The sequence below is a fragment of the Biomphalaria glabrata genome, chromosome 2 (genome assembly GCF_947242115.1).
Source record: "Biomphalaria glabrata chromosome 2, xgBioGlab47.1, whole genome shotgun sequence".
Lineage (NCBI taxonomy): Eukaryota > Metazoa > Mollusca > Gastropoda > Planorbidae > Biomphalaria > Biomphalaria glabrata.
In genome coordinates this window covers 58,811,417-58,826,927 of record NC_074712.1, presented here as the reverse complement: position 1 = coordinate 58,826,927, position 15,511 = coordinate 58,811,417, and the positions used below count along the sequence as shown (strand labels likewise).

At 37.1% G+C, this 15,511-nt stretch overlaps 1 protein-coding gene across 1 annotated transcript in view; it reads right to left on the bottom strand.

Moving 5' to 3' along the window:
- Window positions 1-15,034, bottom strand: part of LOC106080166 (neuronal acetylcholine receptor subunit alpha-10-like) — a 57,935-nt gene extending 42,901 nt beyond the window's left edge. The window contains exons 1-2 of the mRNA XM_056021689.1: window positions 14,662-15,034; window positions 6,817-7,034 (exon numbers count right to left, since the gene is read on the bottom strand). Of these exons, the coding sequence (XP_055877664.1) occupies window positions 6,817-7,034; window positions 14,662-14,719 (276 nt within the window). The 5' untranslated portion in view covers window positions 14,720-15,034. The remainder of the gene's footprint in view (window positions 1-6,816; window positions 7,035-14,661) is intronic.
- Between the last annotated feature and the right edge of the window lie 477 nt (window positions 15,035-15,511).

Sequence of the window (15,511 nt, the reverse complement as noted above, 5' to 3'; positions counted from 1 at the left end):
GTAACCATAGCTTGTACAACATAATATGTAAATATGTAAACTAACCTCCACATAAGTGTAAACAGCAAAATACAAACCTACCGTATGTTTGTAAATAGTAAGTCTGTCGATGGCGACATATAAAGACATTATTTATTATAGTTAAACTTGGAAGCGAATATACAAAACTCGTAAATTCTTGACGGCATTTATAGCACGACTAGAATATTTTGTAAAGTGAAATGTGTAAGAAACATTTTGAGAACCTAATTTGTCTATCCCTTCATACGTACAGGCTCAGATAAATTATCAAACTAAAACAAAATAGTTTCTACAATATATTTTACAGACCGACCTATATGTATATATAAAAAAAGTTCCCCTTTCAGACCCTGAGATCTATATGGCAGATGATGTAAAGGTCATCTGTTTGTTTGGCCAACGGTTAACGAGGATGTCAAGTGGGCAGCACAACGACCAACCGCCTTTACTTTTCCTCTATTTATGTTAGGCACCCTCAAAGGCGCCCAAAGATTCCGAAATTAAAAATCCCAGTCTTCAGCAGTATTCGAACTTGGGACTATCGGTTCGGAAGCCAAGCGCTTCAACGCTCAGCCACCGCGCCTCCTATATACTCGCATACTCAAACTATAAAAAAAAGTTTCTACTATATTTTACAGACCGGTCTATATGTGTGTCTTACATTAATTAGACAAGTCCTAATACGAATATTGCATTATAAAGATACTTTTGGTAGGTAATAGTATCGGAAACCATTTTCAACGCTCTTATAGCTTACCTACGACTTTAAATCCCCAAGAAGACGGTGATCCCTGAGTCCTCCCTAAAACTAATGTGTATACCTGACTTTAGTTGGGGAAATTAGAAGAGGCTGGTCATTGTGCTGGCCCCACATGACAGCCCTCGTTAACTGTTAACAATATAAACAGATGATCTCGAAACTTATTCCGAGCTTATTATGACACAATGACTAGACTAATAACTCTGTGACGTCTGCACCTTTCATTAAGTGAATTAATCAACTCAACCGTAGACAACGTCATTGTTTGGCATAGTTCGAAAACTCACTAGTGAAAACATTCATTCCACCCCACCCCCAAACAAGTACCTTCAACTCTTTCTCTCCCGATCAACGATACCATCGTTGATTTGACCCCATTGAATTAACGTAATTTGGGGGTTTGTAAACTTTAATTCGTTTTATATAAAAAGGGCATGCACTCATCTATTCCAATTATAACATTTTCAGATTAAAAGAGAACCATTATTGAAGTTTAACCCTAACATGCTAGTGAAATGCAAATGAGACAAATGAATACTTCCTTCTGAACATGGAAAATAATTACGGAGGGATAGAGTTAATGATGGTTACATGACACAACATATATATGTAAATAATCTATATAAGTTGATGTGGTTGGTACCAGATTGTGTGTTGATTTGTTGACACAATAAAACCCGATCAATTGGTCACCGAAGGCCGTGAGTCGTATACCTAGGATATCAGTGATCGATAGTCCACTCAAGTGGTATTTACGGACAGGGGTGGGTTTTCGGGAGTGGTGGGGAGGGGGAAGGAGTAGCGAAGACGTCCTGGAGAATAAACATCTGGGCCTAACTTAAGATCTGCTGATGTCTGGAGCTGATGGTATTCACAACCTGATTAAAACTCATTCTGGTGGCCAGTACTCGCCTGCTGGAACGGGAAGTACAAGGAAATCTTCTTAATGCAAGACGGAGGTTTGAAGGGGATGTAACTAGCTTATGAAATCAGGACCGATAATTAACTTGACGTGTACCACGAGTTGCCTGCCCTTCGTTGGCTACTACTTGTGGTTTAAAAATACGCCCGGATTCGTTGTTTTCGGGTTAGCGATTTAAAACTGTCTATTAAAAGAAAGTAAATAGAAGAGCCATTATGTTTGACCAACATTTAAACTGAAAAACATAGAAAATACTTTTAAAAAAAAAGCTTGCACATAGTGAAGTTATATCAATTAGTTTGAATTAGTCATGGAATTAAGTTTGTAATAGATCTAGACTCTAGACCAGCGGTTCTCAACCTTTTTTTACTCGGCGACCCCTTTTTACAATTCCTCACTATGCCGCGACCCCCTAACAGTAAATTACTTTCGTTCATAGATATAAATAACTGCTTTCGCTAATGTTACAAAATTAGAAATGTAGACCTAATGTAAAAATGATTTGCATAGCCAAAGCTTTATGTTGAATCATGAAACATTGTGTAATTACATTCTTGAAATATATTTTTTTTCATTATCATCAAATTACGCATAAATGAAATAATATGACATGCATTTATTTATCTTTCTATTTCTTATTCACATTATCCACATTTCATACATATGTAACGATTTTCTGTATTTAGACTTTTAATTAACATACTGTTATGCTAATAATGTATTCCTGCAAATTAAAGAAGGTGCCACACAGAAATGGTGACATGACTGCAAACGTTTAATCCAAATGTGTGTAATTATAGAGACATGTTTTGCTGCATTAATGAGTTCAATAAACTATTTCATTCTCATAAACAACTTCAACTTTGACTCTCATTGGGTCTCTGGCAGGTGCATATGGAACGTTAAGTAGATTTGGAAAGTTGGATGAAATTTTGTCCGCAAGCATTAGCAAAAGTTCTTTCACAAAGTTATCATTTTATTTGTTTGTCAGGTTCAATGTCATTTTCCTCATAGAGATGAGATTTGAAATATTTTCCTCCAATTTTGTTTGCCAATTTGATGTTTCATTCGAAAGTTTTGGATATTTTTTTCAGACGCGAGGTAAATTGCAATTGATCCTTGCACTGACGCTTTTCATTGCTTTTGTTATTTTAGTTAACATTGTCTTCGATATTAATATTTGACGAAAAATCACATACTGAGTACCAAAAACTTTTGGAGACTCATTCTGTACCAAATGTTGAAATCCAGACCATATTTGGAGCACCATCTATGCAGATACCACTGATATTTTTCAAAGATATTTCAGATTTTCTCAAAAAGTGTGGTTTGGGGGGGGGGGGGGAGGGGACTAGGGGTACTGAATAAATCAACCAATTTTCTGTTATACATTCACACACTGTCGTAGTCGTTTGAAGTGGATTGCTAGTTATCAAAAAGACATTACAGTTCTTTCGGCTTCATAAATTCGACTTAAAAGAACTTCGCTACCAATGACGTACTGAAGTTTTTCCATACCTGCATAAACTAATGGGGCAGGCAGAGGAAACAGTGGTGCATGTCTTACGAGAGTGTCCAAGAGCTGTGGGGAGATAACTGAATGGTCACTTCAACTGCATGGGAGCTATGAGGCACTGCGTTCAACAACAGAGTCTCTTACCAGAGTACTACTAGAGGCCCAAGCTTTCCTGCCCTATTACCATTGGGAGTTCATCCAAGGTTCATATATTCCAATATGTTATTCATTTCTAAACAAAGTTTACGTATTAAAATATAAATTTATGGATGCGTTGTTCAACCTTTTTCAAAACGTATATGTTTTGGCTTTACAAATTACAAACCTAAAACTGTTTTCCCTCATCTCTGCCGGTATTTTGGTCCTTTTAAGTCGGACCTTAACATTCACCAAAATCTTACTAATTAAGTGTTATTAATGCTGACATTTGACATTTTAGACGGCCATATGTTACGTTATGCATTAATGCGCATTAACTTAAACTATTAAATTAAACTATTAAACTGAGCATTAAAAATAAAAATAAACTTAATAGAATCCTAAATGCTGCTGGCAAAATCATTGGCAAAAAACAAACCCCATTTGGGCAGTTGTTTGAGACAAACATCTATAAAAAAGCTAACAAGATCCTCGAAATAAAGAATCACCCTTTGTGTCAGGATTTTGTGATTTTACCATCACAAAAGAGATACAAGACACCGATAGCAAAGACAGAAATAAACACTCTTTTGTTCCCCTGGCAATCAAATCATTAAATAAGAACAATCTGGTATAAACTTTGTCACATGTAAATTATGAGCGAGTCTGGTGTGAATGTACACTTTGGTTTCTTATAGTTATAATGTTTTTTGTTTGGTGTAATGCACAAATTGTAAGACAAATTTCCTTACGGATAATAAAGATTATTATTATTATTATTATTATTATTATTATTATTATTATTATTATTAAATTAAACTGTTAACATTATTTCTGCTGTCACAAAAAAAATATTTGAAATTAATTCTGATTCAGTTGTCTGCAACATCTATCATCGAACGACAATGAAAATTGTTAATTCCAATGAAAAAAAAATGTATGTGTCAAGTTTTACATGTTAGAAAAGGCCAAAAAATCCATATTTATCGATGGTCTTATGCGACCCATGACAATTCCTTAGTCGACCCCCAAGGGGGTCGCGACCCACAGGTTGAGAACCACTGCTCTAGACTAACAATAATAAAACTGTGCTGTTAGAATTTTTATTACCAATTGTTTTTGTTTAGCGCAATTTCATGCTTTTAGCTTTCTAAACTTACTTTAAAGCGGAGACCCATAAACGAGGACTAATTCAGCGTATAGCACCAACGCATTTTTAACATATAAACATTTATTTGATGTCTCTTTCTGTCTCGGAAGACAATGGATGCGCCCAGGTGAATCACTGGTTTTAGTTTTTTTCTTGAGTAGGGGCAGAATCTGGTGTGACTAATTAAGCCAATCCTGGAGCAGTAACGTTTGCCACAGTTCGCACTTGTTTAGCGCTATCTGATTAGGCAGCTTGCTTTTCATTCTCTTGTCTAAGGTTCGTACCAGCGGAGACTTATCATTATAGAAGGCCTGAACACTGACCTGCAACGTCACAGCCTGTGGGCAGATTAGACCAATAGCTCGTAGGTCTTTACGACATGGCAACGAGCTATTGGTCTAATCTGCCCACAGGCTGTGACGTCAATGTTCTGTGCGTTGATAAGTATACACGTTGATGTTGTTCGCGAGTTCGACTCTATTAACCTTCGATGAAGTCCAGTAGGGAATCGGTGCCGGAGGCGCCATTATCCCGTTGATGGTTAGAAAGGCTTTTATCCAACCACCAGGCCTGGACATGGGGTTCTTCACCCCTGTCCTGTCTGAGGGCACCCAACGGTAGGCGGCCATATTGGTTGACTGACTGGTAAAACCGGGCCGTGCCGTGTACACAGCGCACCGTCCCCGAATCTTAAGTCACCCGCTATAAGTGTCAGGGACAGCGCTAACTGCGCGACTCTATTAACAGAATGAACGAGAAATATATTTAATTACTCAGGCTGATAACTTGAATTACTTGAATACAGACTAAGAGCACAGTCCTTGTCGTCGCTTATTAGGTGGCGTCCATCTTGTCCGTTACTATCCTATTTTTCCTTCCTACTTTTTAAATTACTCCTCACGTCACTACGGAAAAACCCGATTAACCCCAACTTCTACGCGTCGTGTCATCACAGTGACGCTGAAAGTAAGTGTTGAGGCCTTCTATAACAGATGGTCTCGTACCAGCACGCACAGTCTGTTCCCATGCTGTCCGACCTTATGCTTATTTCTCCCACAAACTTTCATGTAAAAAGGACTTTTTAACCACTTTTTGGTCAAGGGATTAATTGCATGACTACACCTAGAATGTATTGCAAATGTTAAGGTGGTACTTTAAATGTACATCTTATCTTATAAATAACAGAGGAGAAGATAATTACGTCCTAGGCGTATTCAAATATTAATCTAGTCATGCATGTTAATTAGAGACTTAAACTCTGCTGAGTCATTGGTTTTCATGGCTGATTCAGGCAACCCGTTTCATGCTCTAATGGCACTAGGGAAGAAGGAGCATTAGTACAAATTTGTCCTAGCATATGGAACAAGAAATATGCCTTCATATTGTGTTTTTCTGAGTATTTCTAACTTGTGTTTGTTGTATTTTAAAGTTATGTTTCGGAATACGTTACCTCTAGCTTTTTATTTTTAGTCTTTTGTCCTGAAGTGTCTCTAAGTTTATTGATTTTACTAATGGTGTAGTCTAATGTGAATATTCGTTTGATATAAATCTCAAGGCTCTATTTTGCGTCGAGTCTAGTTTCTTTATGTTTTTGAGTGGTTTTTGAGTCTCAGACAGAGGATGCATATTATAATATTAGCCTAAACACTAAACAGAGTTAAATGGCGTTTCAATTTTCAATTTTTGTTTGCTTTGCAATAAATTCATATTTATAAATTCTAATGCCTTGTTTCATTGTTAATTAACTTGTGTCAGTATGGAGAGTATATGCTAACTTTATAACAGCTAAATATTTTGTGCTTTCAGTAATAAAACTTTGGTCTTTCTAATTGGTTAGTACTTACAGACTCAAGAGAAGAAACTACAATGTCAAAACATTGATAAAAGTTATTACAATACTCTACAACCTGGCCCAAACGTTACCTTGTATGTACTGGACGTTGACAATTTAAAAAAAAATTTTTTATATTATATTATTATATATTAATTTGATGTATGGTAGGACCGTCCAGAATATCTCAGTACAACCATATGTCAACAATATTACCAAAAAATCAATGTGACTAGTGAGTAACTCATGGAGCGAGGTGATTCAGTCTTTTCTTTCTTCTTCCCTCCTTCTGACCATAAAAAACCCTGTCAGAGACTCGAGACAGCCTCAGTGTTTATGGCTGTTTGTACACCAGTCATCTCCCCTAAGATTCCGCGATAATAAGCCCCACTTTACCACAAGGCTCCTGATCAAAAGGTTCTAGCGGATGAATACATCCATGATTACAGTGCACAGGACGAGGACTGCGCATACGTACCAAGTCCAGGATCTGGGTTAAGGTCAAGCCCAGCTGAATGTCCACCGCCTGGGTGGAGTCGTAGACGGGGCGTACACTGTTGTCGTAGTTCCTCACCAGGTAGTTCATTAGCCTCTGCTCGCTGGACTGGAACTTGGGCTCGGGGTCCTCATTCATGAACTCATCTTCAAAGACGTGGTCATCGGTGACCCCTTCATACCCATCTTCATGACACGCCCCTGTCAATGTAAAACATGAGAACTATATATTAAAAAGAAAAAAAAACAACAACTAGCTTTGGTGATAAATTCTTTTGAATGAATGTTACTCTAGACACTTGCATGTCAGGATTTACGTAAGCACTAGATCCCACCTTCTCTTTAGGGCTTTAGGGTCTCCAAAAATTGTCGAATTGTTTTGTTATGAATAATAATCATTTTCAGTTAAGGATGTATTATTTCACAATCTATAGACTTTTTAATTGTATATAATTGTAAGCCCTCTGTGTACCCAAAGATTGTATTGAGCACTGACTGATGGAAATTATACCTCCGAGCGTTGTAAATAAATAAATAAATATTTATATAGGCTAATTTATACAATAAAAATTGGTCAAGTTCCGTACGAATAAAATTTCCAACAGAAGAACTATCTCTAGAATCTGAATTTCGGATATAATAATTGTAATCAAATTAAATGTGTTGAGTTTGTTTCTTGTGTCAGTTTTTTTGTGTGTTATTGATATAATGTAGTAAGCTTATCTTCTGTATTATTGCATGTAATAGCAATGGCCTGGCGAACGTAGCCAAAGGTCAAGATGTCCTCTAATGATTGGCATTTGTAAATGACTTCATTCACCAGACGTCAAAAAATCTAACGCCCTTGACATTTCTTTCGGGTTTTTTTTAAGATTGAACTGTTTTTTTTTTATTCCTTACCATTTTTTTATTTACAAATCAAATGTGCTTCTGTTTCGGTGACGTAAGTTTATATGAACATATTTTGTTATTTTTTAAATCTGTTTTATTTTTTGTGGGGACTTATTTTTCATGGCGGAGGTTTCTTTTTTTTTTTTTAGTAGACTGCAAATGTGAACAGATGTAACTAATACAATTAAGTAGTTATACAATGCAGTGTTAAATCTGGATAGCATTTTAATAAACATGAAAACATGAGAAGTTCCAGGCGTCACGAAACATTAACAACGACGCTTTGCAGAATCCAGTATAAATTACAGATCACATTGTGACAATATTATAAGGCAATAAAAATATAAGTATGCAATACAAATAACTAGATCTATATTGTTTATTATAAATGTCAAAGGTTTAAATCAACAAAGGCGGACTTAGGAGGTGGTGAGTTGGGTAACCCCCCAAGGCCCCAGGCTTTAGGCCCCGCGCACTTTTAGGGCTACCTCTGAAATCAATGTCTTAGAGTTCGAAGCTACGGAAGACTTCAGCAGGCGCCCTATTTCTTGTGACTTGGCAGAATCAGTTGCGACCTACATATTTGGTGTAATGAAAAGGTTGAACGGTAAAAAGTGTTTTGGAAAAACTAATTTAGTTCAAACACAGAACATCTTCACCAGTAGTCAACTTTTACCTTTACCTTTACCTATCCCTTAGTCTGTTGGACCGTTGGGGCACCTAGCGAGATTTGTCGACCGTCTTTGTCCATTCCTCTTAGTCTTTTGCCTTAGTTAGAACCTCTTTCAATAGCAGGCCCGTCCATTCTTTTATGTTGTCTTCCCATCGCTTTCTCTGTCTGCCTCGTCTTCTTTTTCCTGGTACTGTTCCCTGAAGGAAAGTCTTTGCGAGCCACGAAGATCTTGTAATATGGCCATATATTTTTTTTACTGTAGTTAGCAGGTCATCATGGGGTCCAATCGCTGCAGTAATCCTGTCTCTAATCTCTTGTTTTTTGATGCGGTCTTTGAATGTGATACTTGGGATCCTTCTGTAGCATCTCAATTCCATTGCTAGGATCCTCCTCTCTAGCTCTGCAGTCAGCGTCCAAGTCTCACAAGCATATCAAAATGTGGCCATGACCAGGGAGCGCAGCAGTCTGATTTTGGTGCCGAGGGCTATGCCTTTGTCTTTCCATATAATTTTAAGTTTAGAAAGGGCTGCCGTGGACTGTGCTATTCGGGTCAGCTTTTCACATCCAATACTGGTCATGATATCAGTTGGTCTAGACCTCGATACACCAAATGAGATCATGACCAGTAGTCAACTATGTATCACTTATAATTAGGGCCGGATTTAAATATGTTGAGGCCCCGGGGCAGGATTATTATGAAAGACGTCCTATGTTGTTATATTTCGAAATCTAATAACAAGGATCCACTTATGATTAATAATACTTATATCTAAAAGCTTACCATAATTTACATAACATATAAGGTACTTGTAAATTTAATCTCATTTTCCATTTAAATATTATTACATATTACGCGACATGAAGCTCTTCAAAATCGACACTGGCAACTGGGAAGAGGTGGCACTGGACAGATCCACATGGAGAGAGAGCATAAAGGAAGGGTCACAGATTGCAGATGTCATACACAACAGAAGCAGAAAGAAGGGTGAAAATGCAACGGCGCCTGGTGATTATATAGGCCCAACCTGCGATCGCAGCTCTGTATCAAGGATTGGCCTCTTCAGTCGCACAAGAAGTTGCAAAGGGAAAAGATCGTCTCTCGAGACGTAAAATGCCACAGAAATTATTACATATGCATATTTTACACTTTTAGCTCTTTTGCGGAGGCCGCTTTCCTGTTGAGTCCCAGGGGTGGGGCCTGCCCTCTCTTAATTTCGGCCCTGATTGCCATACGCAATATAATTATTTGGTTGTCGTAGAGATGCTGCTAGCCTTGTGACACCCTTGTAGTCTTACGCAACAGTGACAGGACAACTTTTCTTTATTAGCCGTTTATTAGGAAACTTTCTTATATAAAACAAGGGAAAGAGAATCCAAATATGCCCCCCTAGCTTCGCGAATCAATCTCAGGATAGAATCACTCTTTTAGTTTTTTTTGCGTTGGAATAATACATCATTTTATTGAGTAGCTGGAGATTGAGATCTTGAAGCGTAGTTCGATAGCATTCGCAGCCCCGCACACGCTTAGACGTCTGCACAAGTCCATACTTGCTCATCGACTATGTCAGCCGGAACAAAAATAGCTCAAGGGGGAATAACTTGTACCAGTATAAACAAGAAATTTAACCGAGTGTAACAAATATGTTCATTTTGCACAATCATCAGAGAACACTTACCATCCCACATTTCAACGGCAATTTCCGATAACCAGACGATATTTAACGGCGAGACTCCCGCCAAAATGAAACGTATGTCCAAACGATAGAACAATCGGCGGTTTATTTTCAGCAGAACATAGCCGCGAGAAAAAAAAATTGGTCCGTCGCCCAAAAACTCGAATTTGATTGGATCACATCGGTGGTATCGTTACAAGAAGTTAGAGCACAAACAGATAGAGTTGTTTTTCTGGGTCTCTTTGTTATTGGCAAGGGAAAAAACAAAAGGGGTGGAGGCAGAGAATTTGAGGAGGGGGAGGGTGGTTGTGATTCCACATTGGTAGTTCTAGACTGTCGCTAAGAGTGTTTTCATTCCTTATATCGAAGAGTGCTCTTTTGGTTGTTTTACACACAGTGAGACTCGAACTTAGACCTTTGTTTTTAATGTCTAGTGCTGTTCAATAAATGTATCCAGTGAAGAGAAAGAGAATGGGCGTGTATATTATGATTTATAGAGATATTGCGTGTGGAGGAAAAAACCACGCCAGCAGACGAACTATGCATTGAATCTAGTTCATAGTGTTCAATAAGTTGTGCAAAGTCTTTGTCTTTTAACAAAGCTTATATCAATTCATTCAGTCAGTCTGCTAAAACGTGTGTACACGGATCAAGCAGAAATTTTGATTAATTATTTCTATAACCTGACAAAACAAGAATCAACTAAAAAAAAAACAAACAAACAAACAATTCGTTTATTAACTATTGGTAATTAATTATTTTGTTTGATATCGAACACCAGAAAGAAATTGTACTTGACTGTTGGTATCAATTGAATTAGTCCCCTTTATACTTGGTAGAGAGAAATAGGTCGCCGCTTTAAATCTGAAACTAACAAGCAAACAAACAAAAAAAAAACAACAAAAAAACTTATATTTTCATAAGCATTTTCCAGGCACACTGGTTAGTGTACTAGCTTATAGGAGGCTTGAGCCCTACAGTTCAAATTCAGGTCATTCAACTTTGTTTTATAAATGCATTTAGAAAAGCGACCACGTTAACATTTCCACGGAAACCGCCTCTTTTTCTTCCACCCCTTTCCAAACTGGTCCAGACAAGTGATAGGATCATAGCGTAGTGAGAAATCAAAAACAATTGGTTAAATTATTTCTAGATTTATTATTGTTTGTCTAGATCTATTACAAATTTCATTCCATGAGTTATCCAAACTAATTGATACAACTACTGTTTTTATAAGCCTTTTTTAAATTATTCTTTTTGCTGTTTTCGTTCGAGCGATTTCATTCTATAGGTGGATTGAAGATTAAACTACAGATAGTAAATTATTGAGATACAGAACGCAACAGCCACCTCAAAGTATGTTTCAATTAAATTACAGCAAAATGATTCTTTGGTCTGTAGCGTGCGCTTCGTTTTGTATTCATAAAGAGTCCACCGCCATCCCCTCCCTGTTGTACTTAAAGAGTCCACCTCCATCCCCTGTTGTACTTAAAGAGTCCACCTCCATCCCCTGATGTACTTAAAGAGTCCACCTCCATCCCCTGTTGTACTTAAAGAGTCCACCTCCATCCCCTGATGTACTTAAAGAGTCCACCTCCATCCCCTGTTGTACTTAAAGAGTCCACCTCCATCCCCTGATGTACTTAAAGAGTCCACCTCCATCCCCTGTTGTACTTAAAGAGTCCACCTCCATCCCCTGATGTACTTAAAGAGTCCACCTCCATCCCCTGTTGTACTTAAAGAGTCCACCTCCATCCCCTGTTGTACTTAAAGAGTCCACCTCCATCCCCTGTTGTACTTAAAGAGTCCACCTCCATCCCCTGATGTACTTAAAGAGTCCACCTCCATCCCCTGTTGTACTTAAAGAGTCCACCCCCATCCCCTGTTGTACTTAAGAATGTTTTGGCTAGATGTATTAATCTTCATTTTTTTTTTAGGTTGTCTCAACTTTCTAGTTAGGTTAATAAAAAAAAAAAGTTATTAAACAACGAGTGTTACTTGCTTTTAAGGACAAAAATGTATCGATAGTAAAGAAGACAATTTATTTGTCCAAACAATTGGAAATTTAGTTTGACTACAATTGTCCACCTTAACATTACTACTATACCAATAATAATAGGTCCTATAGAGTCTAACCCAAATGTTGTACACATTTGTAAACATCGATACACACATTAAATGTTTTAATGTTCAGTTTAAAATTTACAAAATCTCAATTTTTGTTAACAGAGGAAAAAGTTCACCGTAGATAAAAATTCCTTTTATGTTGTATGATATTTCAACTCAATCATACATTGGCCTATTCAACAAGAAATTCTCGCAACACTTAACGAAATCTCGATTCTCAAAGCTGTGAATACATAAGAATTCTTCTTTCTAAACATCTATACTTGATTATTCCCAGTTTTGTTTACGTTAGAATTTCATTTAAATTCAATCCCTTCATAAAAGTAAAGTCTCTACGGTTATTCTCGGTTAGATGAGAAATCATCACTCTCTCGATTTCTAAAACTGATTATGAGAAAAAAAAAAAACAACATTTGCCAGGTTGGCGTTTCATTTTTAACATTACCTCTAACTTGATAACTGTTAGTCAAATATCAAATAGAAGGGGGGAAAAAAGCCAAAGTCAATTTCCTCTGCCATCTACAAGCCAAAAAGGATATTACTCTAACCTCGTTAGGTTCGACTTCTTAATCTCTATATTCAATAAGATGACATGGAATGGAATGACTAGGGCGATGCCAGTCTGGACGTCGGTGAACAAGCGCCCTGGCGCTCGCAGTGATTTCAACAATCAAATGTAAGCCCCTCTTGGTCTGACAGGCACCAGGAATTGGAGTTGTGTCAATCTTGGCTTCGTGCCGGCTCTCAGTGGGCGTGGAATCTTGGGGGCACAAATAATTGAGGACTGCGTAATATAGTTTTATGGAAATCAACATCTGAGGCTCAGGAATTGAGGGGTAAATACTTTGCTTCAAATAGTTGTTTTTTTAAATCGTAGCAAAGTTTAAGATATCTTAGAGAAAGGAAGGTAGAATAATTGTTTCGAAAAATTAAAAAAAAAAAACCCCACTATTTAATTAAAAATCAATTTAAAAAAATAAAATCTTTAACACTGAGATAGTTAAAAATGTTCTTGCTTTCTCTCTTTATAAAGTGAAAGTTGAGATTCTTCTCTAAGACAGCAAAGTCAGTTTTTAAATCAATAAGGTTTACATTGGCAGTATTCTCAAAATCAATGTACATAAACATACTCTCAATGGAGTTGAGATGCTACAGAAGGTTCCTATGTATCACATTTAAAGACCGCATCACAAACCAAGAGATTAGAGACAGGGTTACTGCAGCAACTGGACCCCATGATGACCTGCTAACTATCGTAAAAAAAACGCAAGCTAAAAATCTATGGCCATATTACAAAGTCTTCGGGGCTCGCAAAGACCTTCCTTCAGGGAACAGTACCAGGAAAAATAAGAAGAGGCAGACAGAGAAAGCGATGGGAAGACAAATTAAAAGAATGGACCTGCATGCCATTGAAAGAGGTTCTAACTAACGCAAAAGACAGAGAGGAATGGACAAAGACGGTCGACTAATCTTGCATGGTGACCCAACGGTTCAACAGACTAAGGGATAGGTAAAGGTAAAAAAAACCCCATACATCCTCTTATAATGATTGATACACTGTAAGTCTACACGAGAGTGTTTACCTCACGTTCTGCAGAGACTTCAAGTATTTAATGTTCCCCATACTTTTAACTAAAGAGATGATAGTTTCACAGCTTCTCTAGGCGAAGGATTTCTCATTACTTGCTCACACAGAACAGGACCATATGTCAAAGGTGTTACTTTTAAGGCTAAATTAAAGGAGGATGGTTTAATAGACGTGTTCCCCACCCCGAGGGGAATGTGTGTTCCTTTGTAAGAGCTCTGCAATTGCAGCTAAAGAAAGAGCAGAACTCTTACAAAGGAACACACATTTATGACCCAAAGAAGAGTCACCTAACATCTACTGAATACAAGCTCAAATTACAGATTCATTTTATTATTTAAAAGCCTTCTTTTCGGTACATTTGAAGAGAATCTATCTATCTATCTATCTATCTATCTATCTATCTATCTATCTATCTATCTATCTATCTATTTATCTGTCTGTCTGTCTGTCTGTCTATCTATCTATTTATCTATCTATCTATCTATCTATCTATCTATCTATCTATCTGTCTGTCTTTCTGTCTGTCTGTAGTATGTCTATCTATCTATCTATCTATCTATCTATCTATCTATCTATCTATCTATCTATCTGTCTGTCTGTCTTTCTGTCTGTCTGTCTGTAGTCTATCTATCTATCTATCTATCTATCTATCTATCTATCTATCTATCTATCTATCTATCTATCTATCTATCTATCTATCTATCTGTCTGTCTGTCTTTCTGTCTGTAGTCTATCTATCTATCTATCTATCTATCTATCTATCTATCTATCTATCTATCTATCTATCTATCTATCTATCTATCAACCAATAATTAAAAAAATTCAGATAAAATTACCAAGTTTCTTTTCATGCATTATGTTATAAAATCAACATACCAAAGAAGTTGGTCAACACCATGTAGACTATAGCCAATGAGAACACAGAACGTGACATAATTACTCCATTAGTGAAACACGATTACGTCCCCTATAGTCACGAACAGAGGAAATGCATCAACTGCGTAAGAAAAGAGCTAGAAATTAGTCCCTCATTGCTTACATCTTAGCCGCACACTTATTTCAATGAAAGAAAAACTTCATTAAAAGATGACAGAATTCTGTGTTCGTTTTAGCAGCTAGAGTTGAAAGAGATTTTTCTGATATTGTATATCTTTGTATTTACTATCGGACCAGAGGAAAGACGTCTGATAGCACCGGCTCGTAAAACAACCTCCCGAAATTTACCAAAACTGAAGTTTGAGAGTGTCAGCCCCTCTGGCTGGGCGGTCACACGTCGAGTGAGCAGTCAGCGAGCTTGTGGGAGGTAAGAGGGAGAAAAGGGGGAGGGCGAGGGGGGGGAGATATTTGAATCGAGAAATTTTGAGGTAAGAGAAAAATAAAAGGAAGACACAAACACAGAGAGAGTAAGAGAGAGAGGGATAGAGAAAGAGAGAGATAGATAAAGAGAGAGTTAGATAGAAAGAGATAGATAAAGAGAGAGATAGATAGAAAGAGATAGATAGAGAAAGAGAGAGAGATAGAAAGATAGAGAGAGAAAGAGACAGAAAATGAGAGATAGAGAAAGAGAGAGATAGATAGAAAGAGATAGATAGAGAAAGAGAGAGATAGATAGAAAGATATAGAGAGAAAGAGACAGAAAATGAGAGATAGAGAAAGAAAGAGATAGATAGAAAGATAGAGAGAAAAAGAGAGATAGAGAAATAGATAGATAGGAAGATAGAGAGAA